Raw genomic sequence first — 16,354 nt, forward strand, 5'->3', positions numbered from 1 at the left:
TGATTTTTGTATTTGTTTTCTGGCTTGTGTTGTTTTTGCTCTTTGGGACCTACAAATGGCGGTTCTCTACTTCCATTCTCTCTCTCTATTCGCCTCCAAAATGATAATGTTTTGGATGCCAAATGTAACAGTCAAAACGACAGAGCTCGACGGTGGAGAAATTCAAGCATACACATTGTTTAGACATTTCAAGAGTGGTGTTTAACTTGCAAAATGATGGGGAAAATGTCATTTGATCTGAACTAGAGTTGTTAATATCAAATTTTGCTATTCTATCATGAAATTATGAATTTCAATCTCACTCTACTTCATTCCTAAGATAAAATAAATGAAAATGATCGATAGTTGAAGGAGTTCTTGCAGTAATTGTACTATAATCCATATACCCAAAGCATGCACCTTATGATTTCTTTGGTCCTCTTAGCTTTTGTCATACGAATTTATACAGTGAAACTGAAATTCTCTGACCCATGTGCGTTCATGAAATGGAGGTCAGGCAACAAGTGGCATCAGAGCTCGGCCCGTGTTTGTGGAAGAGGTTCCCAACGGGTTGATGCGAATGTGCTAGAGACTCGATTACTTATTTCTCGAGACTCGGACTCATCATGACAGCCCAAATCATGGCGAAATATAACAAGTACCCCACAGAACGGCATTAAGGGAGTGTAAAACCACTATAAACATTACAAGAGCGGAGTTTTTATACAGTACAGCCCCGACAAGAGCTGGGAACGCAGAGCCACAAGCTTTAATAAATGCATGCTGAAACTGGAAATAGAAGTGACAGAGGAAAATGATAAATCTATTTTAATGATAATATTAATTCTTCTTGGACACAGCTTTAAGACAACCTTTTTGAGGAAATATACTTGCATTGAGCATAACAAAAAAAGGGGAGGAGAGAAAGACAGCTGAGTTCCTGTACAAAGGTTTCTATGATCGATAAGCTTCGAACACATTGATCAGACCATGTCGATTATACAAGGAAAAATGATGATTTACCTTGTGGTGACTTTTTTCAAGCAAGGTAGTTGTATATTTGTGGGTTGTTTTTGTCACGTTCCAGGTACTCTCGGTCAATGAGGCTCTCGATCCTCTTCTTCAGGTCACCCGGTTTTATCGGAAACTTCAGCTGCATCACAAAAAATGACATGTCAATACTATGTAGTGTATTTCCCTTTTATGCTGGGAGAGTAAAACCAAACCCAAACCAGGAAACCAAATCAAACCTTTCAATTTGGTTAGATTTGATTTGGCAATTTAGGGGTTCAAAAGTTTATATGTAACCCGAACGAATACACTCTTGTTTGATTTTATGGCCGGGAAATTTGGGCGGAACCAAACAGACTGGAATTTCTAATTAAATGCAACTTTTTTGTAGTTATTTCACAGTTAGCACAAAAGTAAAATAAATTTATAGTTGGTGCAAAGATTACTACTTAAAATTTTAAAAACTAGGTTCAGTGTCACTTGTAACTGACCGAACCAAACCTGACAGAACATTTTCGTTTGGGTTTGGGTTTGGGTTTGGGTTTGGGTTTGGGTTTGGTTTGGTTTGGTTTGGTTTGGTTTGGTTCGGTTCGGTTCCAGAGCAGACTCCTCTCAAACAAAATGCCAGTTTTTCCTACTGCCATTTTCCGGGCTGGGGTCAGTTTGGACATGAACCACCCAAATGGTCTGCCCTTGCAATAATTAGACACGGCACTAAGTCAGTATATATGTAGAGTTTGAGCATTTTCGTTACCTGCTGAAAGAGTTCGGTGATCAGTAAGGTGTGGCTCAGCACTTTTCTCGTCTTCATTATACGAACGATAGCAGCATCAACCTGCACGATCATGAATAGTTAAGTGCAAACTAAATTAGTGTCCAAAACAAGATGATCTCCATAAGAAAAACAGATTAGATGTCTTTGACCGCACCTGATATTGACGATCTTGGAAAACCCTTTCCGTTGTGCTCGTGTTCTCCTCAACTGTTTCCTTCATTTGGATTGCATTTACCTGCTTACAGACTCAGTCAGCAATGTGATCTGCTAAACTAAATAAGACTGATATTTGCAAGATATCATTTTGCCAATGAGGAAAGAAACGATACCCAACCTTTATACGATACAGTGGAGCAGTAAATTGATCGTTGAAGACAAAGGAGTCGTCATCGTCCACATCTTTGCCTTTGGGAATCTGCAAGAGCAGTTTTATTACTCTACAAGAAACATTTTTGAACAGTCAAGAAGAAAAGAGCGAAAACTCACTTTTTGGAGGACGCGAACCTTCCCACATGCAAGGGACTGCAAAGTCCTCCTCAGCTCTTTATCCTCGATACCCGTAGATTCTTTTATATCTTGAAAGCAAAGATTTTGTGCATCATTGAACAGCATCAATACAACAGTCTGTCACAGAACACACGTGATATTATACGTTAAAGGCAAAGAGGAGAAATTTATATAGCTGCTATAATTGTAATAATTACAAAACCAACCTGAAACAGAGAAACTGCGAGTTCTTTTTTACCCTTCGGGAAATCTGCTTTAAGAACACAATGACCTAACGAGTTTTGCCACATCAATCGCCTCCCACTATGCTTGCTCAAGTAAAACTCCTTAAAAATGTCCTGAAGAAAAAAATTGGCACAACAAGGGAGATGGTTATTCTACGGAGCAGTGGTATTTTTTAATGTTGAATTTAATCACAAAGGTAACAAACCTGGTAAACATTGAGCTCATGTGGGAGCCTGACATCCATGGGTGGATATGTCGGCCAGTACCTGCAGAATTTATTTATTTTTTTCGTAAACAAGTGAATATTATGCAAGGTTGATGTAAATAGGGGAGGAACAAAATAGAGACTTACCCAGTTGTTAGGACATGAACACTCATCTCGATCCCGGATGGGAGTTTTGTCCGAGCTTGAGATGATTGCTTGAATGATTCGTTAATCTCTTTAGACAATTCGATGTCCTGAATTGTGGAAAAATTAATTCAAACATATTGCCTGGAGTGTTATCACTATTTGGAAATAGAGTCAAGAAACCAAAACTAATACGCATTTCGAATATTTAAAATACGAAATTCTGGTTGTAAACACATTAGCCGTTGAGCTTATAAACCCAAAACTAATACACACCTTGAACATTCCTTCGAGTTTGTTAGTAAATTGACTGCCACACTCAGTTTTCAACTGCAATAAAGTATCACAATAATTTACTAGCCCGCTAATAAAAATAAAATAAATTGGTGGGAGTTGGGGAATATACTGAAAGGATAAGCTTACCTTAGTAATCATAGACTTCTCTGCATCAATAGAAGCACTTTTACTCAACAAGAGCCTTTTAGCAAGATCTTTCTTGTAGAAAGCTTCAAATACATCCTTGCCCTAAGCAAGGAGTAGGAAATACAACTTAGCAACATAAATTTGTTTATTTTGATTTTTGAAGTAAAAGAACAATGACAGAATGCAGATCATAATTAAAGCTTGCATCTACCTGTATATATCTGAACAAGACTAACACTTTATCAAGTGTACCCTCCAATTCCTCTTCTGAGGTACCCTTGTTTCCAGCACGAAGCTTTTCGTCAACAAACTTTGCGATAAGCTCAGCAGGCCGATTCTGGGAGAGAGCATATTATCAGGCAGTTACTAAGATAAAATGATTGGATCAGTAACACACAATTGAATGGCTATGGAAGTTCAGCTTCCAATCCAATGTAAACCCAGAATATATCCTAAATCCTAATGCATGAAACAAACCCCAGGTGATTCACACTCAGCACATTGCTTCTGTAGCTTTAAATTTATGACTCAAACATAAATGTTAACAATAAGACCAATGTCAACAACTTAAGCTCGGCATTTTATTGATAAGAGTACAGTTGCAGCCCCCCTTTCTCAACTGGAAAACAATGTAGGTGTAAGTGGTGTGTCCCATTGATACGGTCAACAGCCTCGGTGGATGGAAGGTGTACACCCGCCGCAAAAAGGGGAAAGAGGTTGGAGTCGGCGAGGAAAAGAAGGGAACCGACGCAAGGGTTTGAAGAAGTCAGCCTTGAAGCTCTCGGCAGCAGTTCAGCCGTTTGCTACTTTCATGCTTTCCTAGTTTTATGCTTTTTAGTTGAGCTGCTTTAGTATAAATAAATGTAATTAGGGAGTTCTTATTATCTTGAATAGATCATTGTAATTGGACGACTTGAGTCGTAGGCCTCTGCGGAGGAGTGTTCTTCTTTATTCGGCTTGCAATACAAGTGATCGAATTCCTATCATTACTATCTTTACAATTTACATATCATAAAACAGAGCATAACTCGTGCTCCCTCCCTTCCTATCGCCTTTCACTCCTATCAATTGGTGCGGTGAATAATGGTGAACTCTAGGGCGGACACGCGACTGGATGAGTTGGAGAAGGCGACGGGTGACTTGCACCAGAGCAACCTCTCGTTGGACGCGGCTGTGAAGGAGCTGAATACTCAGTTCCGTCACACGGAAGAACAGGTTGCAGCCATGCTTCAGGAGATGCGCGAGGGCTTCGCATCACTGAAACTCAAGGACACGACCAACCCCGACGACGGATCGTCTTCGGCAAATCACGGTTCAAAGAATTCGACGGCCGGGGGTACGTCGGCATCACCTATGCCCACGTTCGATGGCTCGGAGGCCCTCGCTTGGCTGGCGCGGGCTGAGCAATACTTTTTGATCGCGGGGACTGCTCCCGAGGATAGGGTGGGTTTGGCAATGGTGGCGCTAGCGGGCCCAGCCCTCCCTTGGTACCAGCTGCTGCGACATCAAGTCCCGGATCTGCCATGGGCTCGGTTCGCAAGAGAGTTGATGAAACGTTTCGGAGGCACCGGGGCCCTGAACGAATATGAAGCATTCGCGGCGGTAAGACACACCGGGTCGCTGGCAGAATTTGTGGCGGCCTTTGAGGCGCGCCTTGCACAGGTACCGGACATCTCGTGCCAGCAATACCTGGGTTTTTTTCATGGCTGCCCTCCGACCCGAGGTGCGGCTGCAAATGAAGGCCGCCAAAATCACGACCTATGAGGATGCGGTCGAAATGGCCCTAGACCTCGACATCATGGCATCGGCCCAACCTCAGCGGCCTGCCCCCTCCCAAACCACGGTCCAGACGCACTCCTACCAGAGCCACTCAAATAGGTCAGCCACGAAAGGGTATTCTCCGAACCCCTCGTACTCGACAGCCTCGTCGAAGCTAGTCTCCAAACGCTTTCGGAATGTGTCTCCGGAGGAATATAGGCGGCATATTGCGGCAGGGACCTGTGTCAAGTGCGGCTTAAAGTTTGGCCCAGCCCACCGATGCCCACCCAGGACTCTCAACGTCATGATTTGCGAAGACAATGAGGATTCAGCTGCGGACTCGGACTCGGACTCCGACCCCGACGAAGAGGAAGTGCTGGAAACCGTGGCGGAACCGCAACTGTCGGTGTTGTCCCTGAACGGTCTGGACACGGCAAACACGATGAAGCTCTTTGGAGAAATCGCCTCCCATCCGGTCAAGGTGATGATTGATAGCGGGGCAAATTACTGCTTCATCTCCGAGCAGTGCGCCCAGCGGCTCGCGCTGCCGGTCACACCGACCTCACCATACTCGGTGGTCCTGGGAGACGGCTCCACCCGACAGGCTGCAGGGATGTGTAGACACGTATCCCTAGTATTGGCAAACGAGGAGTTTGTAGTATCGTGCTATGTATTTCCCCTCCGGAACATCGACGTCATTTTGGGGGTCGCATGGCTCGCGTCCCTCGGCTATGTCATGGCGAATTGGCAGCGTTCGTCCATGGACTTCAGAGTACACGGCCGGCCCGTCTCACTCAAGGGCGACCCGTCCCTCATGCGCCGGGCTTGTTCCACTCGCGACCTCCGCGGCCTTGAGGAGGGAGACTGTTGTTGGGTCCTTCGGGCAATGGAGAAGGCGGCAACGTCAGAGCCTTTTGGGCTCGATTCGGCCTTGTCTGCGACGGCCAGATCGCAAATCCTGGAGCTGATCGGGGAGTTCCCAGACACCACACGAGAGACCGCCAGCCTGCCTCCTCACCGCCGCACCGATCACAGGATCCCGCTCGTCCCAGGCACCGACCCGGTTTCCGTGCGGCCCTACCGGTACAATCACCTGCAGAAGGACGAGATGAAGAAGCTCGTGGCCGAGATGCTGGCTTCCAGAGTCATCCAACCTAGCACCAGCCCGTTCTCGAGCCCGGTTCTCCTTGTACGCAAGAAAGATGGGTCGTGGCGCTTTTGCGTGGATTACAGGGAGCTCAATAAGCGTACAGTGCCGGACAAGTACCCTATCCCAGTGATACAGGAACTCCTGGACGAGTTACACGGGGCCAAGTGGTTTAGCAAAATCGATCTCAAGGCGGGATACCACCAGATTCGGGTAGCAACGGCCGACGTCCCGAAAACAGCCTTTCGCACCCACTCCGGCCATTACGAGTTCCTAGTGATGCCATTCGGACTCACCAACGCTCCAGCCACCTTCCAGAGCCTGATGAACGACATTTTCCGCCCGGCCCTTCGGAAATTCGTCTTAGTATTCTTTGACGACATCCTTGTCTACAGCGCCACATGGGCGGAACACATGCGCCACCTCCGCAAGGTCTTCGAGGTGCTCAACACGCACTCCCTCATCGTAAACGCAAAAAAATGCCTTTTAGGCCGGACTAGCGTCGAGTACCTCGGCCATATTGTGTCTTTCGACGGGGTGAGGATGGACCCAGCCAAGGTCTCGGCTGTCCTCCGCTGGCCGACGCCGAAAACCCTGAAGTGTGTGCGCGGGTTCCTGGGCCTAACAGGGTACTACCGCCGGTTTATCAAGGACTACGGCAAGATCGCCGCCCCGCTAACGGAGCTCCTAAAGAAACCACCAACACCCCACTCCAAGCCTGCCTGGGCTTGGCCCGAAGCGGCGGCGTCCGCGTTCGAAGCCCTCAAAGCAGTGTTAACATCAGCCCCGCTGCTCAGAATGCCGGATTTCTCGAAGGAATTCGTAATAGAATGCGATGCGTCGGGCCGTGGCCTCGTGGCCGTGCTCATGCAAGACCGCCAACCGGTGGCATATTTCAACAAGACGCTAGCCTCACGTTGGCTAACTAAATCGGCGTACGAGAAGGAACTCATCGCCCTCGTCCTCGCAATCCAGCATTGGCGGCCCTACTTACTTTGCCACCATTTCGTCGTCGACCAGCGTAGCCTACGCCAGCTACTAGCCCACCCTCTAGCTACCCCGGCACAACAAAACTGGGCCGCCAAATTGTTGGGCTACGACTTCACCATCATCTACAAAGAGGGAAAGCTGAATCGGGCAGCAGACGCCCTATCCCGCCGCGACGACGACACGCTGGAACTATCGGCGATTTCGATCCCTTCGTGGCCTGAGTGGTCCTCGGTCCAGTCGACTATCGCTTCCGACCCGACACTCGCAAGGATCAAGGCCGCGCTGGAGGCCGGCCAGCCGAGCTCCCCTCACTACGAGCTGATGCACGGAACCCTGTTCTACAAGGGCCGGATAGTCGTTCCACCCGGCTCGCCATGGATCCCGCGGCTGCTCGGCGAATTCCATGTCACGCCCACAGGCGGCCATTCAGGAGCCTACCGCACGTATCGCCGCATCGCCTCGAATGTTTACTGGCCCGGGATGGTGAAACAGGTCACGAACTTCGTCGCGGCATGCGCGACGTGCCAGCGACACAAATCTGAAACCAAGTCCCCGGCCGGACTGCTCCAGCCATTACCGATTCCGGATCGGATCTGGGAAGACATTAGTATGGACTTCGTGTCGGGGCTGCCTAGGGCGGGGGGTCTGGACTGCATTTTCGTCATCGTTGACCGCCTCTCCAAGTATGCTCATTTCGTCGGCCTCCGGCACCCTTTCACGACCCGCCAAGTCGCGGAAGTATTCACGCATGAGGTGGTTCGCCTCCACGGCATTCCTCGGTCAATCGTTTCAAATCGCGACCCTATCTTCCTCAGCTCATTCTGGAAGGAGTTGTTTCGGGCCACATGAACCACGCTTAAGATGAGCTCCGCCTACCACCCCGAGACCGATGGCCAAACGGAGGTCCTCAACCGTTGTCTGCAAACATATTTGCGGTGTTTCTCCTCTGATCGGCCCAAACAATGGAACAAATGGCTGGGCTGAATACTGCTACAACACGAGCACGCACTCGGGTTCGGGCATGACACCATTCGAGGCGGTGTACGGCCGACCCCCGCCCACGCTGCACGCCTTTCTGCCCGGGGAGATTCGGGCGCAATCCGTGCTAGATACTCTTCGCTCTCCCGACGAGATGCTCAAGCTGCTGCACCTTCACTTAGGGCGAGCCCAGGACCGCATGACGGCGGCCGCAAACAAACGGCGTCGGGACGTCGAGTTCAGCGTGGGGGATATGGTCTACTTGAAATTTCGGCCGCACCGTCAGTCCTCCCTGTTCAGTGGCCGCAACAGGAAGTTAGCACCCCGGTTCTTCGGCCCTTTTCGGATTGAGGCGCGCTTAGGCACGACGGCTTATCGCCTGAAGCTCCCCGACTCGGCCCGCATTCACCCGGTGTTCCATGTCTCACTCCTCAAGCGAGCCGTGGGAGACGCATTGGTGGAGGCCACGCTGCCCGATAGCCTGATCGATGCCGCGCCACTCTTCCTTCCGGACAAGGTGCTGGCACGCCGGACTGAGCGCCGAGATGAAGATACCGTCGACCAGGTCCTCATTAGCTGGGTCGGCCTGGGGGATGACGAGGCAACTTGGATGGACGAGGCGGACATCAGCGGACAGTTTCCTTTCTTCAGCCTTGCGGACAAGGCTGTTCCGACGGGCGGGGCAATTGATACGGTCAACAGCCTCGGTGGATGGAAGGTGTACACCCGCCGCAAAAAGGGGAAAGAGGTTGGAGTCGGCGAGGAAAAGAAGGGAACCGACGCAAGGGTTTGAAGAAGTCAGCCTTGAAGCTCTCGGCAGCAGTTCAGCCGTTTGCTACTTTCATGCTTTCCTAGTTTTATGCTTTTTAGTTGAGCTGCTTTAGTATAAATAAATGTAATTAGGGAGTTCTTATTATCTTGAATAGATCATTGTAATTGGACGACTTGAGTCGTAGGCCTCTGCGGAGGAGTGTTCTTCTTTATTCGTCTTGCAATACAAGTGATCGAATTCCTATCATTACTATCTTTACAATTTACATATCATAAAACAGAGCATAACTCGTGCTCCCTCCCTTCCTCTCGCCTTTCACTCCTATCACCCATTGAAATGATGTCACAGAGTTGAAGCAAGCTTAGGTGGGAACAATCAAATGCAATATGTGAAAATGAAATGAAACTGACATGATTTTACTGTTTGGTTGAAATGAAAATGAAAGCAAACTACAATTATTTTTATATATTTTTCCTGCTCAAATACCTGCCGGATATTAATGAGATGCTCAAATGCATCCTTGATGGTGTTGCTAAATGCTTCATTTTTGGAGAAGCTTTCTTCCCATATTCTATCAAGATTAGCCTTAAATTCCAATAAGCTCGATACCATATCTCTGTCCTTCTCCTCATCCATGACAATACTCTGGCCAGTTATTCGGATGTATTGATTCAGGGATTGCCTTAATGATTCGAGGGCGTCAACTCTAGAGAAGAGAAGATACATCCTCTGAAGGTCTTCAATACGCTTCCCATCCATAAGTATCATGAAACCCTGCAAAGAAGATCGGAATTACTAGGCCATTCATGCATAAGCACTAGGAAGAAAGTGAGTATTGATTGTAATTGTGTCCACAACAGCCACCTTGTCGAGAATGGCAGTTACATGACGCACGAGCAGCTGCCTTTCTGCAGTTGCTACGAGTGGCTTCCTTGTACTTGCATCCAGGTAAATTAGACATCTTTCATTTTCTTCTTGCAACCTCATCTTGAAAAACATAAACAGCCAAATAAGTTGCTTACAATGCTCAGGAAGACTATACGAAGTACCAAAAGATGCAAGCCTTTAACTCAACAAAGGATGCAAGACTAAATGTGCGAGGAACGACATAGCAGAAAAAAAAAGTGCAGCATGAATTCGTACCTCTACGTGCTTTAAATAATCTGGAACATCTGCTTGCTGCATGTATTTGACACCTTCGGCTGCATAAAACTCAGTTGTACCTTCAAGGAATGGCTTCTCGAAGCTTTCTGGATAAATACCCAATGCAGTAAACATCTTCAATAGATGATTAAGGAGAGTTCTATCAACTGCTTCGCCTAATCTTCACGAACAAACAAACATGTTGGTGTTAAAAAAATTGGGCGATGGATATAAAAAAGAGACAATTCTGAAAACCATGGAAGAACTCTGCAGTTATAGGAGAAAGCTGTAAGCACGACCATCAATAAACAAAATGTGTAAACAGTTTCAGAAAGCTGCAAAATACCTTTCACTCTCAATCATTTTTAAAAGACCAAATACGGTTTTGCGCTCCACTTCTGAAGCTAGGGAAAGATGTTTGTGAAAAAGCTGCAAGCCCATGTCCCACAATGAGCGAACATTCGACGTTTGCTTCACATATGTTCTATCGAGATATAAAGCTATACCCCGGATCATCAGCATCTGGTCGCAAAAATCCTGCCACCGCTTCTGGACAAGTGATAAGAAAACCACCAGGTCTTCACTTTGGCCGACCAAAGATTGAAGGGAAGCGGATATGTAGCTTTCGCACGCCTTTTCGATCCGTTGATAGAGACTTCCCCCCATTTTGTGCAGGCAAAGGTCATTTACCGCCTAAGATGAAATTTACCCAGTCAGCATTTAATGTACCATAGAGGGGGAAAAGAGAGCATAAGTTTACCTGATAGAGTTTCTCCAGGTCACATGGATTGGGTTGCTTCAAAAATATGGCGCTGATTGCCGACTTAAGTGTTGCCCATGTATTTTCCTCAAAATTAGCTGGTAGCATCGGTTTGGCTGCAGACACAAAATTCAAGTATAAATAAAAACCCGAAAACTATCATAGATTTAGATATAATCTTCTTTCAATTTCCAAACTTTACGATTCCATTTTAACTGCCGGTTATACATGTTCAATCATACTACATATTCAAATTAGAATTTTAGCAAAGTATGTCCTGATTCACATCCTTCACTTTGTGATCAACTATTTTTTTAAGAGGATCAATCACTTTGTGCTCAACTATTCATTACAATATATGTACTTAACATCAGGGTAACATTCATTAATAGATGTGTATGAAATGAACATCCTAAAATTATATAATCTGTGGTAATAAATCTTCCCGACTTATGAATACAGCTTCAATTTATGCCTTGCCAAGATAGCATGCATTTCAAATAACTACTGCCACAGCAACTTGGACATCCGACTTAAAGCAGATTATTTGCCACCATTTAAACGTGAGGCGCATCCACGTAATTCTAAAGCCAAAGAACCAAAATCTGATGATTGGTAAATTCCTATCCTATTGCTTACATGTCAGTTACTTCAAAAGCATTACAAGATAAAACAATCAGAAATCTCAGCCCAATATTAGTATTAAAAAAGGATACATATTCCAGCCCAATATTAGTATTAAAAAATCTGGACACTAATCTAAAACTCATAAACTTCATTTTTTAAGAGTACATTTCAGTAAAACTTAACACTAAAGAAATAAAAAACACTCATTTCATTTTTAAAGCTAACAATAATCCCAGATCTCCCCACAATACAAACACATTACAATCCGATCAGAAATGCTTCAAAAAAATTAACTGATTCACCTCAAAAAAGTCAATTCGATCCCAATCAGGTAAACACATAAAAACCCTAAAATCCCAAAACAAGCACAAGCTGTAAAAATTGGGACACGAAACTCCAAATCTCTCACTAAATTCATCCGACTCGACACACATTAGACAATTTCCCAATCAGCAGCATCGAAATCCTTAAAGAAAATCCACCCCGAATTGAATAAAAATAAAACCTTTATTGAGCTTAATTACGAGCTTCTTTGTTGGCTGCGGGAGGGTGGCTTTCTTCCGCGACAAATTGGAGGTGACGCCGCCGGCGGAGGCGGCGCCAGTGCGGCCGAAGGCGCTGGAGGGGGAGGAGGCCTCGAGCGCGGCGTCGGTGGGATCGTCCTCGATCATCGGGGAGAGGGCGGGGGAGTCGGAGAAGTGGACGTGTGCAGTATTGTGCGACTTGGCCTTCTTCATCGAGGAGAGAATTGGAGCTGCGGCGGCGGAGGAATAAGGGGAGGAGGAGGAGCGCTTGCTGGGATTGGAGGTGGAGGTAGAGGAGGTGGGGTGAGACATAAGAGAAAGAGTGATGAATCTATCAAGGGAAGCTCGAGCTCTTCCTCATTATAGGAGCGAAGAAGGTCTTTTTTGGTTGTGCGTGTTTTGATTTTTGCAGTGAATTGAAATCGAGAATTTTGAAGAAGATGAGATTGAATTTGAGGGGAAATAAATGTTTTTTTTTTCTAGTAGTATCTTGGAGTTTAATTAATTTGCGATTAATTCTTGAGTGAGAGGGGATTTTGTTTTATGTTTGGATTTTTTAGTGAATTTATTTTTTGGGGTTTTTGGGTTGACATTTGGTAAGTGGGGATTTTGTGGTTATGTGCTTTAGGGTGGAACCGTGGAATATTGAGTTTATTAAAAAAGTTACCATATTCTTTACCAAAAAATTTTTTACCATAATTTTCGACTCTGTACTCACAAAAATTTGTTTGGTTTTTACAATGTTTTGTGTCTATTAAAATTGATCTGAAACATGTTCTCATATTTTTTATGGTTGTATGTCTACTTTATTTATAATTCATACTCGCACAATTCAGTAATTATTCCTCTCACTAGATTCAACGACTAATCACGTAGATTTTTAGTTAATATTATTTTAACTATTTTTTTCTTTTTTCGTATATTAATCATTATGCGTTAAAATATGGAGTACTTTACTACAATAATTATTTTTATTGGCATAGTATATTATCTAATCTTTTGGTGAGAGTGAGTCGTTTATTGAGCACTATAAGTTTGGTCTATACACAATAATTTTGAATCGGGGTGGAAATTGTACATCTATTTATTGTTTCTATCAACGCTATAAAATTGTCACATGTATTATGATGAATCCGCGAATTTCTGATGTTAGTGAATGCAGGAAAATACAGATCACGACACAAAGAATTTACGTGGTTCGATTTACTGAAGTAAATCTACGTCCACGGGAAGAAAAGAGGGCAGAGTTGTATTGCTTGATCTGTTTTCTACAGCTTACAAATACAAACTTGCTATTTGATATTTTATCTCTAGAGAGCCAGAGAGAGAGAGTCCCCCCAATCTATTTGATCTAAGTTTTATTTATACATTGAACTAAGATCGTGGCTTGCGTCACCACTAATGATGGTTGTGGATGTCGTGGAGGTCATGCGATCCTGCATGGGCCCACTATCCTGCATGAGTTAATGACTGCTTGACACCACTAAATAGATCGTGGGTGTAGTGGAGATCGTGGAGGTTCTGACATGAGTTGACTATCTCCCAGTTCGGTCAAATACTGAGACCGAACTGCTGAACTATTGCCGAGCAGCTTTTGCCGGTCTGAGAGTAGAGCTTGATTGGTCGGCTTTTACCGAGCTGTAGGCTGGGGCCGAACTCTTTGGTAATGCCGATCTGATACTCTTCCTTGGGCTTTGGGCAGATGGGCCGTCACTGCTGTTGGGCTTGTTTAGTCCGTACTCCATCACTACCCCCCCCGAAAAGCGAAGTGAATTACTTCGGCGAAGCGAGTCACTTCGGCATTCTGGATAAAGGTACGGGGTAAGTTGATGTTTGTCTTTGGTCTGATGAAATAAACATCTTTGACCGGACTCGTCTTTGGTCTGATGAAATAAACATCTTTGACCGGACTCGTCTTTGGTCTGATGAAATAAACATCTTTGACCGGACTCGTCTTTGGTCTGATGAAATAAACATCTTTGACCGGACTCGTCTTTGGTCTGATGAAATAAACATCTTTGACCGGACTCGTCTTTGGTCTGATGAAATAAACATCTTTGACCGGACTCGCCTTTGGTCTGATGAAATAAACATCTTTGACCGGACTTGTCTTTGGTCTGATGAAATAAACATCTTTGACCGGACTCGTCTTTGGTCTGATGAAATAAACATCTTTGACCGGACTCGTCTTTGGTCTGATGAAATAAACATCTTTGACCGGACTCGTCTTTGGTCTGATGAAATAAACATCTTTGACCGGACTCGTCTTTGGTCTGATGAAATAAACATCTTTGACCGGACTCGTCTTTGGTCTGATGAAATAAACATCTTTGACCGGACTCGTCTTTGGTCTGATGAAATAAACATCTTTGACCGGACTCGTCTTTGGTCAGATGAAATAAACATCTTTGACCGGACTCGTCTTTGGTCTGATGAAATAAACATCTTTGACCGGACTCGCCTTTGGTCTGATGAAATAAACATCTTTGACCGGACTTGTCTTTGGTCTGATGAAATAAACATCTTTGACCGGACTCGTCTTTGGTCTGATGAAATAAACATCTTTGACCGGACTTGTCTTTGGTCTGATGAAATAAACATCTTTGACCGGACTCGTCTTTGGTCTGATGAAATAAACATCTTTGACCGGACTCGTCTTTGGTCTGATGAAATAAACATCTTTGACCGGACTTGTCTTTGGTCTGATGAAATAAACATCTTTGACCGGACTCGCCTTTGGTCTGATGAAATAAACATCTTTGACCGGACTTGTCTTTGGTCTGATGAAATAAACATCTTTGACCGGACTCGTCTTTGGTCTGATGAAATAAACATCTTTGACCGGACTTGTCTTTGGTCTGATGAAATAAACATCTTTGACCGGACTCGTCTTGTGTCCTAATTTGGCGAGTTTTATCGCTCGGATCGGACTTTCCGTTGTCCTAATTTGGGGATCGGACTTTCCCTTGTCCTAATTCAGGCAAGTTTTATCGCGAGAATCGGACTTTCGTTGCAGTTCGTTTCAGACGAAGTGCTTGATTCTTAAGCCGAATTGCGGTCTTGTATCCTCTTTAGAAGCTTTGACTCACAATCGTTGGCTTATTGCAGCTCGTTTCAGACGAACTGCTTGTTTAAGCTGAATTGTGGCCTTGTATCCTCTTTAGAAGCTTGGACTTCACAATCGTTGGCTTATTGCAGTTCGTTTTAGACGAACTGCTTGTTTAAGCTGAATTGTGGCCTTGTATCTTCTTTAGAAGCTTTGACTTCACAATCGTCGGCTTATTGCAGCTCGTTTCAGACGAACTGCTTGTTTAAGCTGAATTGTGGCCTTGTATCTTCTTTAGAAGCTTTGACTTCACAATCGTCGGCTTATTGCAGCTCGTTTCAGACGAACTGCTTGTTTAAGCTGAATTGTGGTCTTGTATCTTCTGTAGAAGCTTGGACTTCACAATCGTTGGCTTATTGCAGTTCGTTTTAGACGAACTGCTTGTTTAAGCTGAATTGTGGCCTTGTATCTTCTGTAGAAGCTTTGACTCACAATCGTTGGCTTGTTGCAGCTCGTTTTAGACGAACTGCTTGTTTAAGCTGAATTGTGGCCTTGTATCTTCTTTAGAAGCTTTGACTTCACAATCGTCGGCTTATTGCAGCTCGTTTCAGACGAACTGCTTGTTTAAGCTGAATTGTGGTCTTGTATCTTCTGTAGAAGCTTTGACTCACAATCGTTGGCTTGTTGCAGCTCGTTTCAGACGAACTGACATCTCTTCGGTACGGAGGAGATGGAGTTCTCCTGTGGTTCCGGTACCGAGGAGACGGACTAAACAAGCCCAACAGCAGTGACGGCCCATCTGCCCAAAGCCCAAGGAAGAGTATCAGATCGGCATTACCAAAGAGTTCGGCCCCAGCCTACAGCTCGGTAAAAGCCGACCAATCAAGCTCTACTCTCAGACCGGCAAAAGCTGCTCGGCAATAGTTCAGCAGTTCGGTCTCAGTATTTGACCGAACTGGGAGATAGTCAACTCATGTCAGAACCTCCACGATCTCCACTACACCCACGATCTATTTAGTGGTGTCAAGCAGTCATTAACTCATGCAGGATAGTGGGCCCATGCAGGATCGCATGACCTCCACGACATCCACAACCATCATTAGTGGTGACGCAAGCCACGATCTTAGTTCAATGTATAAATAGAACTTAGATCAAATAGATTGGGGGGACTCTCTGTCTCGCTCTCTAGAGATCAAATACAAAATAGCAAGTCTGTATTGTAAGCTGTAAGAAAACAGATCAAGCAATACAACTCTGCCCTCATTTCTTCCCGTGGACGTAGATTTACCTCAGTAAATCGAACCACGTAAATCTCTGTGTCGTGATCTGTATTTTCCTGC

The 16,354-nt window shown here is 45.2% G+C and overlaps 1 protein-coding gene across 2 annotated transcripts; it reads right to left on the bottom strand.

The window, feature by feature from the left end:
- Nucleotides 1-781: 781 nt before the first annotated feature.
- On the bottom strand, nt 782-12,458 carry LOC121808135 (cullin-4-like). 2 transcript variants are annotated; one of them, XM_042208504.1, is made up of 18 exons: nt 11,950-12,458; nt 10,818-10,933; nt 10,404-10,750; nt 10,058-10,238; nt 9,779-9,901; nt 9,401-9,688; nt 3,481-3,606; nt 3,270-3,371; nt 3,123-3,176; nt 2,850-2,956; nt 2,703-2,763; nt 2,479-2,610; nt 2,252-2,389; nt 2,100-2,180; nt 1,920-2,000; nt 1,745-1,825; nt 1,003-1,132; nt 782-919 (listed from the first exon to the last, which is right to left on the bottom strand). In XM_042208504.1, exons 1-17 carry the CDS (start codon nt 12,278-12,280, stop codon nt 1,019-1,021), a joined length of 2,463 nt encoding a protein of 820 aa, XP_042064438.1. In that variant the 5' UTR covers nt 12,281-12,458; the 3' UTR covers nt 782-919; nt 1,003-1,018. The 2 variants fall into 2 exon arrangements, with proteins under 2 accessions (XP_042064438.1, XP_042064437.1); XM_042208503.1 differs by having other exon boundaries at nt 782-1,132.
- Between the last annotated feature and the right edge of the window lie 3,896 nt (nt 12,459-16,354).

This window comes from Salvia splendens, chromosome 6 (assembly GCF_004379255.2).
Source record: "Salvia splendens isolate huo1 chromosome 6, SspV2, whole genome shotgun sequence".
In the NCBI taxonomy this organism is placed as follows: Eukaryota; Viridiplantae; Streptophyta; class Magnoliopsida; order Lamiales; family Lamiaceae; genus Salvia; species Salvia splendens.

What these genes read in the sequence shown, in the direction of transcription:
- LOC121808135 (XM_042208504.1), bottom strand. Translation starts at nt 12,280, where the DNA reads ATGTCTCACCCCACCTCCTCTACCTCCACCTCCAATCCCAGCAAGCGC. An exon ending in ATTATTTAAAGCACGTAGAG is followed by an intron (nt 9,902 to 10,057) that starts GTACGAATTCAT and finishes ATGTTTTTCAAG; the next exon opens with ATGAGGTTGCAAGAAGAAAA. An exon ending in AGAAGTCTATGATTACTAAG is followed by an intron (nt 3,177 to 3,269) that starts GTAAGCTTATCC and finishes ACTTTATTGCAG; the next exon opens with TTGAAAACTGAGTGTGGCAG.